This window comes from Mus caroli, chromosome 18 (genome assembly GCF_900094665.2).
Source record: "Mus caroli chromosome 18, CAROLI_EIJ_v1.1, whole genome shotgun sequence".
NCBI lineage: Eukaryota > Metazoa > Chordata > Mammalia > Rodentia > Muridae > Mus > Mus caroli.
In genome coordinates this window covers 50613754-50640960 of record NC_034587.1, presented here as the reverse complement: position 1 = coordinate 50640960, position 27207 = coordinate 50613754, and the positions used below count along the sequence as shown (strand labels likewise).

General features: G+C 42.5%; 1 protein-coding gene across 2 annotated transcripts in view; it reads left to right on the top strand.

Moving 5' to 3' along the window:
- The window catches only part of Cep120 (centrosomal protein 120), a 61726-nt gene that overhangs the window by 8745 nt on the left and 25774 nt on the right, over positions 1-27207 (top strand). For both annotated transcript variants that reach the window (XM_029471905.1, XM_021150632.2), the window contains exons 5-16: positions 289-430; positions 4372-4520; positions 7910-8107; positions 10763-10990; positions 11977-12199; positions 13419-13596; positions 15898-16047; positions 16641-16823; positions 19955-20051; positions 20135-20287; positions 22436-22525; positions 25183-25275. In XM_029471905.1, the coding sequence (XP_029327765.1) occupies positions 289-430; positions 4372-4520; positions 7910-8107; positions 10763-10990; positions 11977-12199; positions 13419-13596; positions 15898-16047; positions 16641-16823; positions 19955-20051; positions 20135-20287; positions 22436-22525; positions 25183-25275 (1884 nt within the window). The remainder of the gene's footprint in view (positions 1-288; positions 431-4371; positions 4521-7909; positions 8108-10762; positions 10991-11976; positions 12200-13418; positions 13597-15897; positions 16048-16640; positions 16824-19954; positions 20052-20134; positions 20288-22435; positions 22526-25182; positions 25276-27207) is intronic.

Genomic DNA, 27207 nt, shown 5'->3' with positions numbered 1-27207 from the left:
AATTTCTTTTGAAGAAAATGTGAAAAGAAATGTTGTTGTTCTCTGAGACAGGGCGTCACTGTGGAGCCTTGGGCATCCTGGAGCTCACAGGTTGACTCAGAACTCGGAGACTTGCCTGCCTCTGCCTCCTTAGTGCTGGGATTAAAGGCTCTGCCACCATATGCTGGGTTTATATTTCCTTAAGAGGGGAAAAGTACTGAGAAGGCTGCAGGGGAAAAGTGAAAACCTCAAAGAACATTCTGAGTACTTACTCTGTGAACATCGTGTGCTTTCTGCTTTGTCGTGCAGGCTCCCAAATGGTACCAGCTGCTGAGTAACAAATACACCAAGTTCAAGGCCGAGGTGCAGATCAGCCTCACTTTGGAGACAGATACAAAGGCCCAGGTGGATAATTATAAAGCAAAAGCAGCCCCGCCTCGGGATGGGAAAGGTTTGTACATCCCCTGCCTCTGGTGGGTTTGTTGTTTCGCTGTGTTTGTTTGTTTGTTTGTTTGTTTGTTTGTTTGTTTGTTTTGAGACAGGGTCTCAAGCAGACCAGCTGGTCTGGCCCTCACCGTGTAGCTGAGGCTGGTCTTGTGCTCCTTATCCTCCTGCCTCAGCTTCTTGGTTGTCTGGGTTATAGGCGTGCACTGCCGCATGTAGTTGTGTGCATCTTCTCATAAAGACTTTCTTGCACAAGTTCCTCTGTGCACTCACTTTAGGAAGGGTGATGTCCCGGGTCAGCCCGTGTGTCAGGCAGACACAGTATGGTGGGCACAGGTAACATGTAGCACTTGACGACAGAGGTTCGCTCTTATTTACAAATCTTAGAACTTGGGAAAGCCTGTTTTCTTAACTTTATAGGTATTAGAACAGAGAATGTTGTATTTTAAAAATTGTTACTTAGAAAAAGTTTCTTTCCAGAATTAGTTAAGGAAAGCCCCAATGTAATGTTTATTATTTGACTGCAGTTTAACAAAACTACATGTGTATCTATGTATGTATGTATGTATGTGTGTATAAACTCACTGAGATTTGCCTGTCTCTGCATGCCAAGGACTGTGATAGAGACACTCACCAACATACCTGGCACACTTTGGCATCGTAGAAATATTGGAGAGTACAGAATGTCCCCCGTGCCTTCAGTGTGTATTCACAGAGCAGCTTGCCCATTACAACTCAGCACTCGGTGGTGGTGCAATCAATGAAACATCATTGGTGCATTCTCACCAGAAGCCCAGTTTGCACTGGATGTCAGTATACACAGCACACACATACACACGCAAAGGTGTGTCTGCATGTATGTCTATATATTCCATGTGTGCCTGGTGCTGGTAGAGTTTAGACAGTATTAGATCCCTGGAACTGGAATTATAGTTAGGAGCTACCATGTGGGTGCTGGGAACTGAACCCTGCTCTTCTGCCAGAGCAGCCAGTGCTGTTAACTGCTGAGCCATCTCTCTGGACAAGATTTCACTTTTGGTGTTGTTCATTGTTTGGGATTTTTGGGGTGATGCCATGTACCCCATGTAGTTGAAGTTAGAAGAGGTTCACTGTTGGGTGTCCTTTGTGCTCTGCCTGTTCAGCCTTCCCTTTCCACAGGTCCTAGTTTTGGTTTAGGTACACCCAGAGGATAGTTCAGGTAACAGGGACTTAATTTCTAAGATCCTGATAGAATTTGGAGTTGGGTCCTTTGAGAACTAACTGGACTGTAGGACTCTGCCTTTATGAATGGACTAATTCTGTTCATGGACTAATGGATTCTTACATTACTGGGTGAGTGAGTTAGTGATCATTAGAGTGGGGCCATCTTTGAAGTCATATGCCCTGTACTGCCTCAGGACCTGAAGAATTCCCATTAATAAGGGTCTTAGTAACAAGGCTGTTCATGAGAACTGTAAATTTTTTTTTTTAACTTATAGTCTCAAGTATTGTGATGCAGTAACAGAAGAGGTACTAAGACAGCTGCTGATCTTTCTTGCCGTCTGTGTGGCTTTGCCTCTCAGGTGTCATACCACTGGAGTCACAGTTTCTGCACAGGAAGGGGTTCTGGTTTTGTTTTGTATTATTTGTCTTTCAGCTCTTGTCCATCCATTCCTCTAAGGATCTCTACTTCCTCTTACTAAAAATGTTTAGGAGTAAAAGCTCAGGCGTTAAGTATGCCAGTTGTTACTTCATTATTGCTCTCAGGTCCATTTTGTAGACAAAGTTATGTAATGTGTGCACGTGCGTAAATATATGCGTTTAAGTACATAAATAGTCTTATCCTGTGCTAATGGGTAATGTGTAAAGAACAGAAGTGTCTCACAGTTCTGGAGGCTTGGATGTCTGAGAAGACACCAGTATCTGATGCTGGTCTTGTTGATGTTCTTCCTATGACAGAAGGCCACAGGCAAGAAGTGCACACCCTCTGTCAAGTCCCTTAATGAGCACAGCGCGTCCCATTCCTAAGGAGCTGTCTTGACTTCACTACCTCATAAAGACACTGCTGCTTTTTAAAAATTGTATTTCTCTGTGTATCAGTGTTTGCCTGTGTGTAGGTGTGTACAGTGTGCTCAGCTTTCAGAAGGGGTCATGGATCCCCTGGAAGTGGAGCTCTAGACAGTTGTGGTGGCTGCTGGAAACTGAACCCAGGTCTTGTGCAAAACCAGCCAATGTTCCTAAGCATCTGTCCAGCCTGAGACGCTGATCTTACGGCCGTCATCACAATTGCCATTAAGTTTCAGCACCTGAATTTTGGAAGAGACACACATGAACTACTATACCTATTAGTATACATTTGTCCATATGTTTTTGACGTTGTATAGTGTGTATTCACATCAGCACTGTTAGTTCCTTTCTGTGTCACAGATTTATCCTTATTCCCATACTGACAGCTGCGTTCTTGGCCATGAGAAACCTTGTGCTTTCTGTTTATTTTTCTTCTGTTGTTTTGAGATAGTTTCTGAAGTGTAGTACTCACTGAGTAGCCCAGGTTGACCACCAGATTTTTAGCAGTTCTTCTGCCTCAACATCCAAATGTCATTATCCCATGAGCTAGCAGCTGGAGCGCCCAATATCATGCTGAGTGTTTCGCTTTCAGAATTTAATTGGATCTTCAACAACCACATAAAAGCTTTGTGGAAGGAAAAATGGAGACTGAAGAACATTCAGTTTTCTGATACAGATAGTAAATGACCCTGGGATTGGGATTTCAACATCTGGCCTGTGTGTCTGCTCCTAACCAGAGGCTGCTCTCAGCCAGTGCTACAGGAACACATTTCTTTGTGAACCACTAAAGGAGAGGGGTTGCTTGCTGAAGGTGTGAGCATGCAGGTTTTCATATGCCGTGCGTGACACAGTCCCACTGTCTGCCTGCTGTTCGTGCAGTTGCAGCACCGAGTGTGCCTGCTCTTCTGCAGCCCCCAGCACGCTTATCCAGTTCTAGTCTTGTGTATGTCCTTTTCTTTTTCCATCGTTAATCAGTTTGCAGACCGTTGAACCTATCTGGTCTTTTCACACTGACTATATTGGTCTCCCCTCAATCCCTTTTCATGGTTTTCCCTTATTGTTAAACTCTGAGGGCTGAGGGCTGTCCCTGTCTCTCCAGCCACCGCTCTTTCTGGTCATCAGTCCTCACTCAGTGATCTGCCACTCTTGTCTCAGGTCTTTGCTTTTGTTTTTAATAATGGCAGTGAACATGGGCCTCAAAGTGTTGGGTAGGCGTCCTGCTGAGTAGCTGTGCCATCAGCATTTGTCACCAACATTTTTGTTTGGAAATAGTACCCTAGTTGCCCAGGCTGGCTGGAAACTAGCCCTGTTTCGGGTGGCAGGCCTTGGCCATCGAGTCCATTTGCTCCCCAGTATTTGGGATTATAAGCCTCCTCAGCCCTGGGTCCTCTGGCTTCATTAACTTGAGCTTGCTCCTGGGTCTGGTATGCACTGTGTCTGTATGGAACATGCCGGGTCTTCGTTCATTCACCTGCTCACTCTCTCAGCCATATTCTTCACTTCAGAGCTCATAAGTTCATAAAGAAACCTACGCCACATTCCTTTTCAATGTGGCCTGTCCAGTAATTTTAAAATACTTTACTTAAGAATATTGTTTTTATGTACATAAAAATAAAGTTAAAGCTGCCTAGGAAACAATGAAAGGAAACCTTTTGCAATACTGTGCTCCTGAAAATGGCCAACTTCTTAATTAAGTCCATATAGCAAGTTTCCAGATGTGTACAATGGGCCAGGTCTTGTGGCACAGGCCTGAATTCCAGCACATGAGAAGTTAAGATAAGACAATTGTGAACCCAAGGCCAGCTTAGGTTACATAGTAAGTTCCAGGCCAGACTGGGTAACAGTGAATTCAGGACCACTGGGAAGGTACCGTCTAATGTAGTTGTGTGTTTGTCTGTGTAGTTCTTGCTAGCCTGGCAGGAGTTGACCCAAAGGACATTGTTGCAGTATTGAATGAGGAAGGAGGCTACCATCAGATTGGACCAGCGGAGCATTGTACTGACCCCTTTATTTTGTCGGTGACTATAGCGTTTGCCACCCAGTTGGAACAGGTAAGACATTCCCTCGGACTAATGGCTTTTATCGAGTGTTTGAAGTCACAGTTGTCTTCTGGGAGCACTTGTACTCGCATGCACATTCCCACACGTGGACTCACACCCCTCATACACGTTGTTTAAAAAGTATAAAAATGTTTGCAATGTTTTCACACCAGTAAGTATTTTTCTGTAGATTTCAACATCTTGACAACAAGAGAATAGAGCAATTCCAGGGTTAAGCGACAGTGTTTGTACTTGTGTATGTGGCGTTGTGAGGAGTAAGGAAGAGGAATTCTACAATGGCTCTTTTGAATAATATATTGTTTGATGAAATTAGCAATGTCAGGAACATTTGGGTTGGGGATTATATTTTATTGTGTGTATACTTACAAATGTTAGCCTGTTGTCATGGATGCTAGCAGAAGATAGTATGTTCTTGTGTCAGAATCAGAGGACTTTCTTACGTAGTGAACAGCATCAAAATGGGTGTGTTTTCTTGAGCCTCTCTCAGCCCTCCATTTGCTACTTTTCTGTTGCTGTGATAAAACTGTAAGCAAGACCACTGTGGAAGAAGAATGTCTTTGGGTGCAACAGGTCCAGAGGGATAGCGCCATCAGGACAGGGAACCGTGGCAGCAAGGACAGGGAACCGTGGCAGCAAGGACAGGGAACCGTGGCAGCAAGGACAGGGAACCGTGGCAGCAAGTGGCCTGTATGGTAGCAGGAAGCAAATCTGTGACTTTCTATATCTGGGAATAGGAAAAAAGGTGGCTGTGATTGCTCACTGGTTACATTGTTTCTCTTTGGGTGAAACCAAGACACTTAGTGTTTTCCTCTCAGCACTTAATTCAAAGGCAGGGAGAAAGCACTCAGCTCAAACTAAAGTCTCTTTGCAGAGCCTGGCAGCCGCTGGGAGGGTTTCTGCAAGAGTGCAGAGACAGGGGCAGCTTGTTCACTGCTGTAAGGTTAACCATGAAGTCTTGAAAGCTTTGAATGGCATCTTGTGCCTGAATTCTAGGATGTCAAAGAATTCCTAAAAGACCCTCTCTCTGCCTGTAGTAGGTATTACTTGGAAGTTAAACATACTATGAAAAAATAAAAGCCACTGTAATACAACTTTTTTTAATATCAGTTTTTCATCATGAAAGAAAAGAAATAGTTCCCTAACTAAACTTCCCTGAGGTAATCATTGTTAAGACTAATGTGTGTTCCTCCAGATACTGTCCAGTTATTTCAGCCAGCGCTGTGGTCAGCACTGTTGTGTTACGATATTCTTCCCTTTCAACTTCACTAAAACAAAAGGAGACACAAAACAATAATGTCATTTTCTGAAGGTTTCTCCAGAATTAGTGTTCTTTACAATCACATATCTCAGTCCATGTGACTAAAATTCTCTCGAGTACATTAAAATGTAGGTTAAAACAACCAGTGCACATCTAGTGAAGGTTAGACGTCCAGTGCTGTGGTGTCAGTGTTTTTCCTGCGTGTGTGCTTGCTACCCTCAAAGGCCAGAAGAGGGCATCAGATTCCTGGCAACTGGAGCTATGGATACTGGTGAGCCATCATGTGGCTGCTGCAAATTGAACCTGGCTCCTCTGAAAAGCAGTAAGTGCTTTAACGACCGAGCCATCTCTCCAGCCACACTATAACTTGTTTTAGCCCAGCAATCCATTTTACTTAAGTGTCACTTTATGACAGTGTGTCATTGCCCACCAAGACCTATGATACCTGACGGTGTTTAAGCCATTTCCTATTGAGACATGAAACGTTCACAGTGTAATGCTTAGCAGGGTTTTACTGAACATTCATAGTCTGTTTTATCTCGTGCCTGGTGTGCTGGTTCATGTCTGTACTCTTGGAAGGCTGAGGTAGAAGGCTCTGTTTGAGGTCAGCCTGGGATGCATGTCACCGTGACTCAGAAAACTGAAACAAACAAAAGACAAAACAGATGAAGTTTCCTATCTCATAAACACAAATACCATCTTTTCGTTATATATTGCCACAGGCTAGCAGCCGAGACGTGACATTCCTAGAATAGTGTGCAGCCACTAATGCTTTGTCCAGTGCCTACAACTAGCTACATCCCCAGGTTTTGGTGTTTGTGAGACATTAGTCTGAAACTCACAGTCCTCCTCCCTTAGGCTCATGAGTGGTGGACTTTAGGAATGTACCATGCTACTTACTTCTAGAATTGCTCCCAAAGTACTTAATTTGGCTAATTTTTGTGTGTTTTGTTATGTTTTAAAATCAAAAGCATAAACTAAGATTTTAATCTATTGAGTAGCTTGGATTAAGACTTATCATTTTCTCATTTATAAAAGTAGAGCCTTTTTACTAGAATAAGCATCAGATGAAAGGGCGTGATAATTAGAAAAGCTTCATTTAAAATCCGTGGTTCCTTCCAAGAAGAACTTTCATATATTCATGAAATGGAAGCTGGAAAACAGTGAAGCCTTCCGTCTCTTTTGGACTTTTCAAATGTTAAATTAGCTCATTGATTATTCAGTGTCTCTGCAGCCCAGGGTGGCCTCCAACTTAGTTGCAGTAGTGGATGTCCTTGAACTCTTGATCCTCCTGCCTTTGCCTCAGAAGCACTAGAATTACAGCTTGCACTACAAGTTTGATGCACATTTTATCAAATTAGGTAGTGGGTGTGTGGCATTTGTCGTTAATCCTAGTATTAAGGAGGCAGAGGCAGGCAAATCTGAGTTCAAGGCCAGCCTGATCTACATAGCAAGTTCCAGACCAGCCAGCTCTACATATTGAGACTGCCTGCTCTACCTCCTCCCACCCCCAAATATTAGGGGCTGGACAAATGGGTTAGTGTCAAGTGTATAGGCCCTGGGTTTGGTTTCCAGTACCTAGATGGAGGCTCACAACTGCCTATAATTCCAATCTGAGGAATCCATTGCCCTCTTCTGGCCTTCATGGGTACTGACTACAAATGGTGCATTTATCTACATGAGGGTAAAACTCTCACATACATAAAATGAAAATAAATAAATCATTTAAAAGTAATCAGATTAGTAATTTGGGAGCAATTATAGAAGTAAGCAGTATGCAACATGCTTAGAACCCACCACTCAGGAGTCTAAGACAAGAAGACTGTGAGTTTCAGACCAACTTGTACTATATAACAAGACCATGTCCAACAAAATGCCAAACACTGGAGATGTAGCTTCATTGTAAAGTACTCGCCTGGCACTTGTAAGAGGTTCAGTTTGGCTCCAAGCGGCACCACCAAAAGACATCACTAACTAACCAGAAAGAAGGAAAAAAGGTCATTTAGCAGAGACTTAAAAATTCTGTATGGTTAGTTTTAATACTTCAAGTCAATGGACGTTCTAGGAAGATTTTTTTTGGAGTGCCTTAGATTCTAATAACCTCTTTTCTTTCTATATTTAGTTAATTCCATGTACCATGAAGCTTCCAGAAAGGCAGCCTGAGTTTTTCTTTTACTATTCTTTACTGGGAAACGATGTTACAAACGAGCCTTTCAGTGATTTGATCAACCCAAACTTTGAGCCCGAGAGGGCATCTGTTCGTATACGCAGCAGTGTGGAGATTCTTCGTGTGTACCTGGCTCTTCACTCTAAACTGCAGGTAAGTGCCTCTGCAGATTGTTTTCTACTGGAGATGTTTTTAAAGCAGTGTGCATAAACCCGAGGTTATCCCTAACCTGTATTGTGTTTCCATTGTAGAGATGGCTATGCCCTTTCAGTTTGGTATAGGCATTAACATCTTGAAGTCATTAGAATTACAGTTGCTTCAGAATTTTTGGAGTTAACACATTACCTACCACGAGTTACTAAGAAGAGCTGTATCAGTTATCGGCTTCTATATTACAAGGTAGTACTTAGAGCTGGGTGAGCCTGACCCTGCAGGCAGGGTCTGTACTGTTAGGGAAGTGGTAACTGTCAGTACACAGGTCGAATGCTTGATGGCAGAATTTACCGTTTTATAAAACCTGCCCACAGGTGTTTTTGTAAATACGTTTCAGTTGGATTCTGGTTAAATTCAGACCTTGAGACTAGTAGAAGTTAGTCTGCTGTCTTCTCTGACCGTTGGCTTTGATCAGCAGGACGGTAGGGTAATGAGACAAGCATGCATAGTTATGTAGCCATTTACGAACCAAGCTCAGTCAGCAGACTTTGCATTTTGGGTGGCTCATGAGGTATTGAATATTAGAGGTATTAAACCTTAAACATATTTAACCCAATATCTGCTAAAGCCAAGATATCTAGAAAACTAGAGACTGTATAAAATATTAAAATTTGAGGAAAAGTAATTTCGGTTTTATTCTTTATCAATACCATTGGCTTATCTGCTTCTAGTGCACATTAAAGTTATGAAGATCCTTTGTTGGGGAGCTGGCGAGCTGTCTCAGTGGTTAGAAGTGCTTGCTGCCCTTACAGAGGGCAGAGTTCCTTTCTCAGCACTGATGTCAGGGGGCTCCCAGGTGCCTGTAGCTCCCGCTCCAGGGGGTCCCCTGTCTTCTTGTAGCCCCTGGGCACCTGCAGTCACATGTACACATACACACACACACACACACACACACACACACACACAACCCGTGCACATGAAATTCAGAATGTAAAAATACATTTAAAAGTGAATAAATAAATGAAATTGCTTTGTTTCTCTTATATGAAAAATATTAAAAGGCTGACGAGATTGCTCAGTGGGAAAACCGTTTGCCTCAAAAGCCAGGCAACGTGAGTTAAATCCCTGACACCCACATAAAGGTGGAAGGAGAGAACCAGCTGCACAGAGTTGTCCCTCTGATCTCAACCTCACACACACACACACACACACACACACACACACACACACACACATATCACATGTGTATGCACGCACCTATGGTAGCAATAAATAGGCCAGAAGCACTTCATTTCTAGTTTTCTAAAGAAAAGCATTAGCCTTGCTACCCAACTCTGCAGAGCCACGCTTGGGTCTCAGCACTGTGTAATCAGCTATTAGTGGTTTCATATCCTGTAATATTGCACCATTGGGGGCAGACATGATGATCACCAGGCCCTGCTGGCTGCTAGCCTTACCACAAAACATGAGCTCCAGGTTCAGGGAGAGACCCTGTCTCAGAAGAACATGGTGGAAAGTGATGAAATGGACCCAGTCCTCTCCTCTGGCTGTTTCATGTGTGTACACACACAGAGGTGTGCACATGGTACACAGTAAGAACTAGAAAAACGTCTCACCCAGGAGGTGCCCCAGTAACTTTATACAGTTCTGGTTACATTCATCTGTATCAGTCTGCAGCACCAGCACACAGGAGACAGCACACAGCACAGCAGGAGATTACAGTTCAGAGCCCGCTCTTTGTGTAGAGTAAGACACTGCCTCAGAAGTTATCATATGTCTGTTGTAATTCTGTCACTGCTAAGATGAGAGGAAAATAATAGAGCAATTTCTTACGTTCTTTAGTGTGTAGTCTCCCAAGATTTGAGCATAGTAAAGGGCAAAAGAGTTATGTGTGTGTGTGTGTCTGTGTGTGTGTGTGTGTATGTGTGTGTGTGTGTGTGTGTGTGTATGTGTGTGTGTGTGTATGTGTGTGTGTGGTATCTTTAAGGGGTGGTAATGTTGAGGCCTGGCTTGGTTGTCATGGACTAACAGAGCCGTCTTCCCAGTGGTTTTCTCTCATCTTTTACTCTTTACCATTTGCTTTTATAAACAATTTCTGGAAGTAAAATGAAGAAAAAGGAACACTCAGTATGTTTGATGAATGGTTCATACAAAAATTATTTGCGTTTTTAAAATCCTAAATCTAGCAGACTCTAAGAGCTGTGCTTAATTAATGAGACGGTGGAAGAAAGGTTCTTGAGACATTTGGTTAAATTTACACTTATTTTATTGTATAATTTGCATATTTAAAGTAGTATATTCAATTAATTAAATATTAAAACAAGCACAGCTTACTGATGAGACTAAACAGAAATTTATGTTGTTTATTTAAGTTTATGTTGTTTATTTAAGTTTATGTTGTTTATTTAAGAAGGGGGGGGCGGAGAGATGGCTCAGCGGTAAAGAGCACTGACTTCTTTTAGAGGTCCTGAGTTCAATTCCCAGCAACCACATAGTGGCTCACAACCATCTGTGATGATTTCTGATGCATCTCCTGGCATGCAGGTAGAGCACTCATATATGTTAAACAAACAAACAAACAAACAAACAAACAAGTCTTTAAAAAAAGAAAAGGGGGAAATATAAAGCACTGTTTTGACTTTTCCTTCCTATTAGATCCATCTCTGCTGTGGAGACCAGTCACTTGGCAGTACAGAAATACCTTTAAATGGATTACTGAAGAAGGGCAGTACAGAGATTAACCAGCATCCGGTCACAGTAGAAGGTGCTTTTACCCTTGACCCTCCAAACCGAGCCAAGCAGAAGTTAGCTCCGGTCCCTCTGGACCTGGCCCCAACTGTGGGAGTGTCCGTGGCTCTGCAGAGAGAAGGCATCGATTCCCAGGCAGGTGGTGACTCCGCTTTCACTTGTCAGTTCTCCCATGCTCGTGATGACAAACGTTGAATCTTTGTAGTGTTCCCTGGCATACAAGTATTTTATTCTTCTTTATTAGTGCCGTGCATTTTTACTGTACCTCCTTTCTGAATAAATCTTCAGAAAGCCCACTGACTCTGCTTTGCAGATTGTGACTGTGCGTTGGGCCTTGGCCTTTGGGGCAGCCTTCTGCAGTGAAAACTGTGTTTTCCTGCTCCCAACTCATAGCTATTTATGGTGCCAAAAGGCAGCTGGTGAGAGAGGACAGATGGTTTGGAGTCTGCAGTAGCGCTGTCTCTTTTTGCCAGGTACAACTCAGCTAAAGCATGGTTCTTGGTGCATTAGTGCTTCCTTCTCTCCTTGGCCATTTGTTCTTCTCCTCCTCTTCCTTCTTCCCTTCCTCCTCCTCCTCTTCCTCCTCCTCCTCCCCTCCTCCTCCCATTATTACTATTATTATTAATGTTTAGCTTTATTAACAACTATCTTATTCGTTCAAAGGATTTCTATGTAGGTTACAAACTAAAGATAGGAAAACTGAAATGAGAGTTTAAAGAGTCCGCACATGGAAAGAGCAGACTGGGTGGAGAGGGAGTGGGACAAGGCTGTGGAAGACTGCCACACCTGATGTCTGGACTTGCTACCATTGCCCTGTCCTGGTTCCGAGGTCCTAACCCTAGCATGTCAGGCCTCGCCTCTTTTCTCAGATACCCCTTCTTAGCTGTTAGGATGCATTTTGGTATTCAGCTCTGGATACTGTATTTTCCTTCCTGTTCATCTTCCTTTTTCTGGTCCTAGATGCTTTAAGGAAATTTGCAAATTATGAAGAAAAATAGACTAGGAATATCCAGACTGGGAAAGGAAGCGTGTACTTTCTAAAAAGCAACGCCAAGTTTTTTGCTTAATTATGAAGGAAAGTATTTTGCAAATTACACTTTATTTTTAAAAATTGTTTTTAGTCTTTAATTGAATTAAAGACCCAGAATGGACATGAGGCAGTGCATTCACAGAAGAGAGTTTTAACCCCCATAAAGGAGAAGACACTCACTGGGCCAAAATCACCAAGGGAGTCCCCTGCCCCGCCCCCGCCTCCAAACCAGACGCCTCCAACCAAGGACGATGCAACAGAAAGTGAAGTGGAGAGCCTGCAGTATGACAAGGACCCAAAGCTGACTGTGAAGGGTAAGGCGTGCTTTTCGCTACACGCAGTGGAGTGGGGTCTACAGTGACTCACACGCAGGGAGCGGGGTCTACAGTCACTTCCTGTCTGAGAACATCTGTGAGAAGCTTGAGGAAAACCACAGGCTTCATTTGGGACTCAGAAATATGTGGGGGTATAAAACTTCCAACTTAATGTCACTTCAGCCTGGTAAGTTTTTAATAAGGGCTTGGTAAGAGAAATCCTCATTGTACTTTCATATTCAAAGTAGCCTAGTCAAAAGAAATGAAAGATGTATCTTTCAAATAGATTTTTTTTACACTGAAATTTTTAAAAATAGAGCCATTAACTGCTTCCTGTAGTAAATTTTGTAATAAGAAAGTTTGGTAATGTAAGTTTCTAGTGTCTTTAAAGAGTTATTATTTTTGTGTAGCTTGTGTATGTGTGTGTGTGTCTGTGTGTGCGTGTCAATACCTGAATGCAGGTACCCAGGGAAGTCAGAGGCATCACATCTCTTTGGAGTTACAGGACTTGGGAGTGGGCACTGGGAGCCGGAGTTCGGTCTGTGCAAAGACAGTGTGTGCTCTGAGTCACCTCTGAGCCCTCTGAGCCCCGAATGCACCCACTTTCACACATGCCCCATTCACTGCTGAGGCTCTGTAGTTAAGAGCCAGTAGTGTAGACAGTGGGCAGTGTAGACTAGGAGTCAGATGTCTGCAGCCCAAGTTCACTCCATCACTGAGTAGCTGTAGGACTTAGTCACTAGCCATCTCTGGCCCACATTAGGATTGGACTACCATGTCTTGTCTTCCTAAGATGTAACTTGTATTGACCTATTTTATATGGGCAGACAACTACATTTAGTTTATTAAAGTGTTAAAATTATATCTACAGTAAATCCTAAGCCATTCAAATGATCAGCCATGCGCAGGCATCTCTCAGAGTGAAGCTACTGCCTGGCGCGCTCTGGTCAGACATTGTTGCCTCACTGTTCTACTGCGTAACCCAGGTTGACTTTAGACGTGTAATCCTCCTGCCTTAGCTGGAATTCAAGGAGCAGTCTACCATGCCTCGCAGGAAACCTTTTCTTTATACAGTTCTAGAGTGGGAATTAGGCAAGTTAGAACAAACCACTGTTTAAAATGCTCAAGGTAGACTCAGTTCCTGTGTTCATAAAGCAGATCTGTCAGACTGTGCTTCAAGGCCCAGGCGATGAGACCATTCATTGTGTTTAATGTTTAGGCATTGGTTCTGTACCTGCTTCGCTGGCCCAGCCAGAGGCCACCTGTGGTGCGTCAGAAGTGGTGACATCAGGACAGAAGATTGCTGTTCCAGCGGCGTCACACCACTTCTGCTTCTCAGTAGACTTAAGAAGCGTCCATGACTTGGAGCTCAGTTTTCCAGTCAACTGCATATTGAGGTATGGTGGGATTCTGTTCTGGGAAAATTGCCCTTCTTGTCTAGCGAGGTCACCTAAGGAAATGTCACTGCTGTGAAACCAGCGGCCTAAAAGGCTGGACTGTCCTAATGACTAAGTTGGATCCAGGGTAGCTCTAGCTCTGGGAATAGGAGACTAGGAAGCTGTCTATTCTGGTATAACAGTTAGAATCATTTATTGATGACGCCATTTAAGATGTAATGTTAAGATGGTTTAGTTGCTTGTTTTTCTATAGGAGAGGGACTACAAGTCAAAATCATGGTTTTGTATCTAATTTTTCTGTAAGACTGTATTACAGTGGATACTATATTCCTAACACCTACATTTTATAGTTGCAAGTATAAAAACCATGCTTAATGAACTTGAAATGAGATTGCAATAGAAGGAATGACTTCATATAATCAGTTAAATGGCTTTCTACCACAGTCTGTTTTAATACTGCATGATTGTAGACATCGCAGACTGTGGTAGAAGGTGCGCATCTCCCACATGTGGGCGTGAGCCATTCACAGAAGCAGAGACCTTGCCCTGGGTATGGCCAGGGATGCATCTTCCCTTCTCTGCTCAGCTCTGAGTAGACATCAAAGTGCTTGTGGTTAATACTAAGGTGCTCTGCTTGAGCCGCTGGGAGAGAGGATCTTAGGAGTGCAGCTTTCCTCAAAGGGTTTGAGTCCTCGATTTTAGAGACTGAGTTGTTACTTACAGGTTCTCTTCTCTTTGTTCTTTTGTCTTTTCACCCCTTCACGGCCTTTAGATTTTTGCTGCTGTAGCAGAGTGTGGTCTTAGTACACCCAAAGAGAAGCAAGAGCATGCAGCTAGGTCCGACCTCAGATCAGATACTCTGAGAGGGAGAACTAATTCTCACTTTCCTGTTTTGCTTCTTGCTATCAGGACCATCTGTTCAATGGTTAAGTGCCCATATTATACCAATACTGACATTATACCAATTATATCTGGTATTAGGGTTTATAAGAGAAATGAACCAATCGGTTTAGGAGGATGACAGATTTAGACATGAATCTATACCTGAATGAAGGTCAATAGTAATTCACTTGGTAAAGAAAGAGGGAAATAATATTCTAAGCAGGAAATACATGCTCCTGACCTGTGGGCACTTAACATGGGAAATCTCCCCATGCTGGGTTGGTGGTGGACTCATTGGAAGCACTTTTTAGAGTACTGACCATTTGTCCTGTTTTGGTTTGGTTTTTTTGTTTGTTTGTTTTTTGTTTTTTATTTTTATTTTATTTATTTTTATTTTTTTGAGACAGGGTTTCTCTGTGTAGCCTTGGCTGTCCTGGAACTCACTCTGTAGACCAGGCTGGCCTCGAACTCAGAGATCCGCTTGCCTCTGCCTCCTAAGTGCTGGAGTTAAAGATGTGTGCCACCACTGCCCAGCCTTTTGTTTGGGGGGAGGGTGCAGGGGGCATTGGCATTTGTTCTGTTTGACCAACTTTATATCATTATGCTCTACATACACAACTCTGTAATGAAATTTATGAGGGAAGACTGGTATTTGAAAATAAATATAACCTGCAGATCTATTTGGATATTTCTCTTTTAATTGCTGAATGCTGTAGTAGGATGGTAGGAGTTGAAATTGTAGGGCATGAACGTTGAGATACCTCGCTTCAGTGGGTGAGTAATTACATAGGATTGGTGTGATATACAGGATATATTTTTTTGTAGGAAGAACAGTTTTTTACTAGTTGAGTTTGTTTGATTATAGTTTCATATATGAGTAACAAAATACAAGACGAAATTTAAGCAAGCATTACAATATAAGTTTGTGTTTAAATTTAGTTTACACTAAATTTATAAATTAAAATTTAAAGTAAAAGCAGTTAGGCTTCTTACGTTTAATCTAGTGTGATTTTTTTTTTTTTATGAAGAAAAGATGAAATTGTGTGTGTCACTCACTTGGTGTATGCATAATATATTTGTATTATTTATATTTTGATTTGCTGATTTGCTGTTCAAAGACAAACAACTATAAATGTGTCCTTTTGGCATTGTTTAAGGGCCTTTTAGCCCATAAATATCAGTCCACTACTGTATGAAGGACACTAGGATCTATAGTTAAATATATCAAGCATTTCTTGAATGTGCTAGATCGCAGAAATTGCTTGTTCCTGAATATGCTTCTAAACACGTCATAGTCCAGGATTTCTACTTTATCTTAAAAATTGTATATGCTCATAATTTATTGTATGCTGTTTAAAACCATCTGGCCTTCTGTGTCGGCTCTTGCGTGTACCATGAGCCTTGTGTCCTGTGTTGTAGGTACTCCTACCCATTCTTCGGCAGTGCAGCTCCTATTATGACTAACCCTCCCGTAGAAGTTCGGAAAAACATGGAGGTTTTTCTTCCTCAGTCTTACTGTGCATTTGATTTTGCAACTGTGCCTCACCAGCTCCAGGACACTTTCCTACGGTAACATACAGTCCCTTGCAAATGAGATTCCTTTGCAGCAAGAATTTATGATATGTATTTATATATAGCCCGCAGAAGCATCTTGAAAGCAAGACCTTAGTTCACTGATGTCAGTCCTGTCCACCCTGGTGCAGGGCTTCACATGGTCTCTGTAAACCCCAGCATAGGCGTTAGAAACATGTTAAGGCAGTCCGAGGAACAAGAAGGGAGGAAGACTATTTCATTTTGCTCAGTGCCACCAAATGTTGTATGTTTTCCTCACTTTTATTTCAGTCTAGTTATGGGAAATAGGTTTTTCAAGGAAAATTGGCCTGTGAAATCTGCTTTTCTGAGAGTATCATACATACCCTAAACTTAGAGGTTCTTAAAGGAAGAGTGGCGGCTGGCTCGAGAGTCTGTGATGACTTGTGAGATCAGTGTTCAGGGAGCTCTTTTTGCTGCTTAGAGACAGAAGACACACAGTGCTTCAGATGTGTTCCCTGGGATGCTGAGCGTAGCTCTTGTGTTAGATAACTTCCCAGGTAGCAAAGTGTCTGTTGTTTGGAAAGGACTGCTTCAGGCTTGCTAACTGTGACCATGGTTTCTCTCCTCAGGATTCCTCTGCTGGTGGAGTTATGGCACAAGGATAAAATGAGTAAAGACTTACTCCTTGGGGTTGCAAGAATCCAGCTTTCTAATATCTTGTCTTCAGAAAAGACCCGGTTTTTAGGTGCTAATGGTGAGCAGTGCTGGCGGCAGACGTACAGTGAGAGCGTGCCTGTGATCGCAGCCCAGGGGTAAGCCTCACACCACAGTGCTTCCTCCCCTACCCCTGGAAGGAGCCTCACTCAGGTGCCACAGCCTCAGTCCCTCATGTCCTCTTGCTGGTGGATTTTCACTGACCTGGGGGTGGGTTTATTATAATTTATTAGCTATTTGATATCCATTTACTTAGAAAAGTATAAGAATGTTGCTACAATGTCATGATTCTTGTTCAGACTGCGAAGTATAGAAGTATCTGTCCACCTTTAGCCTGATAATTATAAATTTTATTATTTATTTGTTTACATTTTGTGAGAGGGGGAGCACAAAATTGTGTGTGTGTGTGTAGAGGTCAGAGGACAGTAACTCTTAGGGAGTCGATTCTCTCCTGCCACCTGTGGGAGATAGGAATTAGACTCGGGTTGTCAGGCATCTCTGTGTATAAATGCATCGCTGAGCCATCTCACTGCCCCTAGGCTGGCAATTTTTACAAAATTTGTGTGTGAATCTGATTATATATGTATGTGTATCACATGTGAAGATGGGACGGCATTCAAATTCCTTAGATCTGGAGTTACAGGCCCTTGTGAGCTACCTGATCTGGGTGCTGGGAACCAAACTTGGGTCTTATAAGAGATGCAAGTTCTCTTGACAGCTGAGCCATTTCTACAGCCCCTTAGTTTGATGATCTTATAATTAAGGAGCTGTTATTTGCTATTGGTTTTGCTTTTTTTGTCTTGTTTTATATTTTTTTATTTTTATTTTTGTAGCCCTGGGGGTTCTTACCCTAGGCTTTGTGTGTGTTGGACAGGGGTTCTGCCGCAGAGCTCTAGCCCAGCCTTTAGGATCTGCTGTTTGATTATATTATTCTAACTTGAGCTTATCATGTATTTTGTGTTATTTTTCATTAGGAACGATGTGATTTTTTTTCCACTTGAAAAATATTTTAAAATTTGCCTGAAATTTAAAGAATGAGAGTGTTATAAATGGCAGCCTTCAGTGGCAGTTTTGAAGTTAGATTATTAGTGGCTTGGGATATAGCAGTGGTAAAACACTTGTCTAGCACGCACAATCACTAGGTTTAGTCACCAGCACTTACAAATATGTCAGCTTAACATAACCTAAAGTCAGATGGGAAGAAGGACTCTGAAATCAAGTATGACCTTGGTCACATAAGTCTGTCAGCATGACTATGTGCCATTGTCATAATTGCTAGCTGATGTAAGAGGGTTCAGCCTACGATGGGTAGTACCATCCCCTAGGCCGATGGGTCTAGAGTTATAAAAAGGCTAGTTGAGCATGAGCCAGAAAAATCCAATAAGCAGTATCCCTCCATGGTATTGTCTTCCCTTCCTGCTTGAGTTCCTGCCCTGGTTTATCAGACAAACACTCACCTCTCAAGCTGCTGTGGATCATTGTGTTATCATAGAAGTAAACAGTAAACTAGAAAAAGTAATATTGTTTCTTTTACTTGAACTTTATTGCTACAGTGAAAATGTTTCCCTTTTTAAAATTAACAATAAAAAATTAGATTCAAATTAATATTATAGACCATTTATTCTTTAAAAAAAAAAAAAACTAGTGAGAATGTAGAAAAAAAAGATTCAGCAAACCTCTGAGATTTAAAAGTGCCTCTGGAACCGTCCTCCTTGCTCCCACGCAGAGGCTGGAAGGGTTTCGAGGACCTCCCTTCCCTTGAGTTTGTGCAGCAGTGCCTGGAGGTCAGCTGTCTGGGGAGCAGAGAGCTCACTTTATTTCCATTCTTGTTCGGGAAAAGAAACTCTTTTAAAGCTTGGCATTGTTGTCTGTTGTCACCAGTAGAATGCATGATTATATACTAGTGACTAACATGACTGTATTAGTCATGAGCAGTTGAAGCTATTTCAATGCTTCTCTAATTATTCTCAGTGCTCTGCTTTGTAGGCAGTTTAGATTTACCTGAATGGGAGCTTTGAGATGTGCTCAACAGCTTTTCTTTAACATAATAGTGCTTCATCTAGAACATTTTCCCCTTAGTTTTGTGGGTGCTGTGGCACACATGGAGGTCAGAAGACAACTTGTGGGGTTGGGTTTCTTCTTCTAGATTTCAGGGATCCGGTTCATGTCACCAGGCTTGGTAGCAAGTGTCTTTACCTAGGGGACCACCCGATGGCCCAGGGTCTTCATTGTACATAAAAACTTTAAGAAAAAGAACGTGCATTTGGCTAACTAAGGAGCAGTTAGCCATATAAGATCTGTTTATTAAAGTCAGGTTTTAAACGGGTGTTTTTGGGCTAGACAGCACTATTTTTTTTCTTGAATATTTCAGTTTTTGTTACTTAATAAGTAATAGAGCTCTGTGGTACAGAAGATGCTAATTATGACCAAAGTAGCATCTGATTACCTTGCTTTCCTGGATTGTCTTGAAGCACTGTCTGTGTCCAGGAGAAGGTTAACATGTGTGCATATCCATTCCAGGAAAGTAGACAAGTTTTGAATAACTTAAATAACCAAGAGTAGCAAGGCTGCTGAGTATATTTCACTATATAAATTCATCAGTGTGTTGTAGAGGTAGTAAAAATCACAGTATTGTGCTGAAGGGAATTCAGTGGCAGAACTGTTGCCTGACAAGCATAATGCCCTGGTTCCCTCAACAAAACGAAACAAAGAAAAAAATGCACACATTTGAAAATGAATGCGTATGACTTGAGACCTCAGGCCTTATTCAAACAAGAGAAGGTGACAGTCAGTGTGCACACTTGTACATCTGCAGCAGAGGAGAGAGTATCGAAGTGTCCAGCATGCACTCAAGAGGCAGAGGCAGATCTCTGTGAGTTTAAGGCTAGCCTGGTCTACATAGCAAGTTCCAGGCCAGCCAGAGCTACTAAATATTCATTAGCAATAATTATGTGGGCTGTGTGACTTTATTTTTGGAACAAATGCACAGCTATTTAGGTACGTTTTAGTAAGTATAAGTATTAAGGTGCTGTGTTGGTCAATAAGCACACACTTGAAAACTCCTGAGGCCCATGGAGGCTGGCTCAGTTGGAGCTTTGGAGCCGGGCGTGGTGGCGCATGCCTTTAATCCCAGCACTCAGGAGGAGAGGCAGGCAGATACTACAGACAGGGTAGTGGAAGGAAATACAAGTTTCCATGAACTTTACGATAATTCCCATTTCATTTGTAGGTCAAATAACAGGATATTAGACCTTTCTTACACAATGACTCTGGAAGACTATGGCCTAGTGAAAATGCGTGAGATCTTTGTATCGGAGTCATCTCAGGTAAATGTAGTTACAATTCCCGACCCAGGAGTGTGCTAAGGTGTTTATGGGTGTGTCCCCTTCACTTTTCTTTCACGTCGTAGGGTGTGCCTGCTGTGGATCAGAAGCCATCTTCGCCTCCTCCCGCTCCCTGCCCTTCTGAGATCCAGGTGGAACCCAGAGAGACCTTAGAGTACAAGGCTGCCCTCGAGCTAGAGATGTGGAAAGAGATGCAGGAAGACATATTTGAAAGTCAGGTAGATTGACATTGTACTCTAAAATCTCTGCTTTACCACAGAGTTTATTTTCTCCTTCTCTACAACTGTGTCTTCTCTCTATGATGTCTACAGTTTGACTATCAACAAAATCCTTTTGAGATTTATTTTTTAGTTATGTGTATGCTTATGCGTTGGGATGTGCACACAAGTGTGGAGCTGCCAGGAAGCTGAGAAGAGCATTGGATCCCAGGAGCTGTAGTTGTGGTCCTGAGGAGTCTAATGTGGCTGCCGGGAACCAAAGCTGGGACTGCTACAGGGGCAGTCTGAGCTCTTAATGGCGAGCCCTCCCTCCGTCGCCACAGAGCCTTCCTCAGAGAAAAGCAGGATTTTAAAACATAAAACTACTTGAGATATGCAGTTTCATAGCTACTACTCAGAAAGATTTCCCTGAATTTGACCATTATTGTTGGAAAAAATTAATGATGAGGTGGATTTGGGTTTTTGTTTTGCTTTGTGATAAACTCCGTACTCCTGGCTGGCCTGGAACTTACTTTGTAGACCTGGCTAGCCTCCTACTCAGAGATGTGCCTGTCTGTCTCCCAGGTGCTGGGATTAAAGGCTCGTACTGCCATGCCGGGCTTATAACGTTTCTAATCTCAGGCACTTATTCTCCTTGTTTCCTGAGACTACTGTCATGAGTCTCAAGCAGGTGAGTTAGAGACCAGAACTCACTACTAGTTTTGATGTTTGCAGAATAATACTCAAAAGGGATTAGTTCACTCAAGAAAGTTCCTTTTTTATGCTCAAGTTTTTTAAAATTACATTTTGTGTGTGCGTGCATGCACTTGTGAAGGGATGTGAGCTTCTGAATTGGTTCTCTACTGCTGTGTTGGTCGTGAGTAACAGTTTCAGGTCTTGGCTTGACAGCAAGCAGCTTCATGCTGAGTTAGGTCGCTGACCTCTACTTTTGAGTTGTAAGAGCGTCTCCCACAGGCCAGGCTGACCTTACTAAGTAGGTCAAGGATGGCTTTTCAAGTGCTGGAATTATAGGTGTGCCACTATATGTGGTGACCCAAGCTCCATTTTATCTGTCTGTCTGTCTGTTATTTGAAAAAATTAAATAGAAGGGACTGGATAGATGACAATAAGAGCGCCCATGTGGCATTTCTACAACCATCCATAACTCCATTTCCTGGGGATCTGATGTTTTATGGTCTCCAAGGGTGCCAGGCACACACATATAACCAGGCAAACCACTCTTACACATAAGATTTAAAAGTAAACTTAAAGGTTTTGGGTGTGGTGAGATGGCTTAGCAGTTTAGATGTTGGCAGCTCTTTCAGAGGACCTGGATTGGCACCCAAGTAGAGACTGCCCTACTTAGGGTTACTCTTGCTGTGATGAAACACCATGACCAAAAGCAACGGGATTAGAAAAGGGTTTATTTGGCTTTCACTTTCACATCACCATTTATCATTGAAGGAAATCAGGACAGGAACTCAGGCAGACAGGAACCTAGAGACAGGAGCTGATGTAGAGGCCGTGGAGGGATGCTGCTTACCAGCTTGCTCAGCATGCTCTTTTATATAATGCAGGACTACTCTCCAAGGATGGCACTGCCCACAGTGGGCTGAGCCCTCCTCCATCACATCAGGCATTGATTAATGACTCACAGGCTGGCCTACAGCCCCATCTTATGAAGGCATTTTCCTAATTGAATCCCCTTCTGTCAGGTGACTTCAGCTTGGGTCAAGTTGACTAGCCAGCACAGAGGCTCTGTAACTCTAGTCCCATGGGACCTGATGCCCTCTTCTGGCTTCTTTTGGGCACCAGGTAGAGAGAAACATGCAAATAGATCATAAATACACACACACACACGATATAAAGGGCTGGAGAGATGGCTCAACAGTTAAGAGACTTGACTCTTCTTCCTGGGGTCCCGAGTTCAATTCCCAGTAACCACATGGTGGCTCACAAGCATCTGTAAAGAGATCTTCTGTTGTGTCTGAAGATAGTGACAGTGTACTCATATTCATAAAATAAATAAAATACACGATATAAAAATAAAACAGAATACTTTAAAGATATTGGTAATCAGTATTAGTTCTTAAACTAAAGTTCTTTTGCTCATTTGAAATATTTGTCATTTTTACATGACTATTTTTTTTTTTTTTTTTTTTTTTACAGCTGAAGCAAAAAGAACTGGCTCACATGCAAGCTCTTGCAGAAGAGTGGAAAAAAAGGGACCGGGAAAGAGAGTCACTAGTGAAGAAAAAGGTAAAGAAAAGCTTGTTTAAAAACCAAGAGAGGAAGGGAGAGTCCCTGTGGCAGGAGCTTCTCACGCTGCATCACAGAGTTTGGAAGGAGTACACTTTTTAGTTCTTTGCACAAAAGACAAGATTTGAATACCTAGTGCACTTTGAACTAAGCCAAGAGAAAAGGACACTTTAAGTCTCCATTCCTAAGAAATGTCCATTTAGATGGGCACACACACATCTTAAGTACTGTCCTCGTTTACTATTGGAGCTTGATATAATAAGTTGGGGGTTGTTTTGTTTTGTTTTTCGAGACAGGGTTTCTCTGTATAGCCCTGGCTGTCCTGGAACTCACTCTGTAGACCAGGCTGGCTTTGAACTCAGAGATCAGCCTGCCTCTGCCTCCCAAGCGTTGGGATGAAAGGCGTGTGCCACCTCTGCCTGGCTGAGCTTTATATAATAGTAATGTGGACAGAACTCAACATGTTGAATATTACTGAGGGCAGGGTTAACGTGTTGAAGTTTTCACTTTGAGAGAAGCTGAGTTCCTCCTTGGACCAGTTCTTCTCATGCTATTGTTCTTTAAATGATGAACTAATTTGAGAAATTTAATAAAATTACTACAGTGGGACAGATCCAGTTTGTGCCCTTGCTTTCCCAAAGAAGTTGTTTCAATGTCATGAGGTTAAAAGTTAAAAAATAAAAAAACCAACCCTACCAAAACTAGGATGTAGCACAGTGGTAGGCATGCATGCCCGGCAGACATGTGGCCACAGGTTCAGCCCTCAGCACTGCAAAACAGGACAGGAGACCCTCACCAAGTACGTTTGGGTTTGCTCTTATCTTAGTGATAGAGACTTTTTTAGTTGATGTTTTTTATTGGTTTCCATGGATACTACCATTTCTAGCATGTGAGCTTGAACTTATGAGCCCATGGCTACTTAGTAACTCTTCAGAAATCTGGCTGAGACATGGCTGGCTGTGTTAGAGCACCTACTTAGCAGGGACACAGCATCCTGGGTTCCACCACAAAGAGAGGAAATTGAAGATAAAAGCCAGTAGATTTGAATGCCCCCGTGCGTTTACTCCCCACATTGAAGGCAGATGGAGAGTTGCCAGTTCTTCAATCCCAAGTACATTTTAAAAACTATTTGTCTTAAAGTGCTTTATTCTGAAAACATTTTGAAACCTGTGAAGTGCTAAGATACATGATTGGTCTTAAAAAACCTTACAAGCTACTGTAAAATGAAGTCAGAAAGACCACTTCCCTTCAGTAAGAGGTCCTTTAAAGCCAGCTTCAGTGAGAAGCTCACCATAATATTTTATGAGCACAGCATTTGAGCCCTTTCTGTCAATTTCTTGTTTCCATTTGAAGATTTTTTTTAGCAATACATGACTTCTACTTTGACAGTTGACCTGAATGACCATGTACATCTGGTTCCAGTTTTGCATTCTGGAATAGCTGGTAAAATTTTCATCTGCCCTACACACAATTGTCTGTCATATAGCTAGCTATCCTGTTTCCCCAAAGCAGGCTACATCAACCGTATATGTAAGGAAATCTGGGTTCCATCTCTGACACCACAAAGAGAGGAAATCTGTGTAAGGAAATCTGTAATTGATAAGGTCAGGCCTTAGATGTATACTTGTTTATTTATAGCCCATCTTCCCCCAGCACACAGGTTCCACTTGTGTTGCCCAGAATATGCTAGTGTATAATAAATAGTCACTAAAGTAAAAGATAGGTGTTTAAAGAATAGACGTGTTCAGCAGGCATTAAGTAGGTATGCATGTCTGACAGTGCAGGGAGGTTTAACCTCATAATATAAACTTGGGAGTCCCTGGTGGACTGACCCTCAGCAGTCATGCATGAGAGCAAGTATGAGTTAGATTCGAGACAGTGAGGAATTTAGAGGTCATAGTGTGTAAAGTTGCACTGTATGTTGATCTTGGAGAAGAACAGATACGGAGGGACACAAAGACTATTGGAGCCTTGGATATTGTGAAGACAAATTTCTCTTTTCTTTCTCTACAGAACTAGGATAAAAGGTAGGTTTCTGAGAACTGTCAAACCCGGCATTCATTAGCCTTAGGAAGGAGGAGATCTGGATAGGGCCTGGGTCCCAGAGCCTGGGGGATGGCGAAGGTAGAAAATGGCTTTGGAAAGTCCTGGTACACATGAGTTAACAGAGGAAATGGAGAGTCCTCTGCCTCGCGTGTAAGCCGAACTGGTAGCTTTCTATCCCAAATAGAGCTCTATTCGTAAAAACAGACCTGGCTTGGATGTGATGGTGCACATCCACCTTTAATCCCAGCATTTGGGCGGAGTTCATGGCTAGCCTGATGAACATAGTGAGTTCCAGGACAATCAGAGCTCCCAAGAGAGGTTCTGTCTCTACAAAACCAAACCAAACCAAGTCAGAGTCTAGGTCATAGGCCTAAAGAAATGGGCCACTGGAACGGATGCACAGGATTTCTGCAGCACCTGACCTCTCAGTAGGACAGCGAGCTTTCTTGGGAGCCCCCACTGCAGATGTCCATGAGGAAGCGCACTTGTCTTCCTCTCTCGGAAGTGTCTGCCTCGGTACATGTTATGCTTCTTTCCCATTCCCAAATCCTGTTTAGTGAAGTGTGTGTTGTCTTGAACGTGAAGATCACTTTTCTCTTTCTGTGTTTTAGGTAGCTGAATACAGTATTCTAGAAGGCAGACTTCAGAAGGCCCTCACAGAGCTGGAGACCCGCGAGCAGCAGCTGGCCAGTGCAGAAACAGAGGTACTCGTGTCTCTCCGTCTTGATTCCCTAGGCCATGGAGTCCGGACCCTCTCTCACTTGTCCTGTGCGTTCTGTGGCGTGCATTGCATGGCGACTGCATTTCCCACATGGAGACTGCTGCCGTTGAGCTGGTGCAGCATGCCTGGATGGCAGGATGCAGCAGGAAAGCAGGGCCACTCAGCCGGCTCTGCTCGCTTCTCCAGGAGTGGTTCTGTTTAACTTCATTCTGAGTAGAGAGTGGTTATTCTCACTGCCGGGGCCTGGAAAAGAGAAACGGGCTGGTTCATAAAAACTGGGCTGCAGCGGGAAAAGAATATCACTCTGATTCATTTTAGGGTTCATCCCATGTACCTGTAATTCAGGAGGCAGAGTCAGGAGGATCATGAGTCTGGAGCCAGCCTGGGCTATATAACTGCTTCCAGAGCATCCTTGTTCCATAGCAGGAAAAGAAAAGAAAAGAAAAGAAAAGAAAAGAAAAGAAAAGAAAAGAAAAGATTGGAGTTTAAGACACATGAAAATTTATTGTAGCATTATACATAGTCAGCTGTGCATTAGGTCTTATCTAAACTGTACCCTAGGACTTTTCTATAAAATATAAATGTGTAATACACATGAACTTACAAGTATATGTCCCTTCTCTAGCCATAATTTTTCTTAAGATTTATCAGTAAATCTTATTCTGACCTTACCACTGTTACATTTCTGGAGGTTTTTAGGACATTAGGTGTATCAGCCTGTTGAAATCTTTCTTCTCCATCAGTGCTTCTCAACCTTCCTAATGCTGTGACCCTTTAATATGTTTTCTCATGTGTGGTGACCCCAACCATAACATTTTTTGTTGCTACTTCATCACTGTAATTTTGCCACTGTTATGAATTATAATGTAAATGCCTTTGTTTTCTGATAATTTGAAGCTGCCCCCCCCACCCCCCCCCACACACACAAAGAGGTCACCACCCACAGGTTGAGAACCACTGTTCTAAATAGTTAGGCAGAAATTAGAAACTTCTAGTTGAGGAATTAAACTCAGTCACATTTTTATATAATAATAAGAGTTTTAAGTGTTTTTTTTTTTCAACTGAATTTATGTAAGTTGTGGTTGTGGGTAGATTTTTCTATAATAATTGTATATTATAATTATAATTAGCATTTAGTGATTGAAAATCATTATACATAAACATTTAAGTCAAATAACTAAAAAGGACATGAAGCAAGTTTGTAGGTATTATTTGTTTTTTATGCAGGTGTGCATGCATTTTGGCACTGTTTGAAACAAGGTCTCATTAGCTTGGAGCTCATCAAGCAGGCTGGGCTTGCTGTCTTGCTTGTCTCTTCCTCCACAGCACTGGGACTAGAGTATGTACCTGAATCTAGTGTCCTAAGCTTGAATTTCGTGCTGCACATTTGATGCCAAATGTAGTGGGATTTCTTGGACCCACCAGCAGAAGAATAATGACACAAAGACTTATTAATTTTACTATAGTTTAGGCTACCTCCCAGGCAGCTCATCTAACCTAATTAACCCTACTGTCCTAGTCCATGTCCTGCCCTGCGGCCTGTTACTCCTCTTTGTCCAAGTCCATCCAGCTTCCTCTGGCCTCCATGTTCTGCCTCTGTCCCAGGGACCCTCCCTCAGACTGGAAATCCCACCTTCCCTTCTTGCCCAGCTGTTGACCATTAGCTCTTCATTAAACCAATCAGCAAGTGAGGAAGGTATATGTTTACAGAATTCTGAGGCAGTTGATGAGACGTAAGAACAATACCAAAGTTGGTCAGCTCTCTGCCAGTGCAGACTTAACAACGGAATAATACTGTGAGTGTTCTCTAATTCGCCCGCGAATAAGGACACCACACACAATAGGGTTCTTCTGCAGCAAGCTTTATGCGTCTTGAGAGGGAGAGCATAAGCTTCACAACCGGAGACCCCAGGCA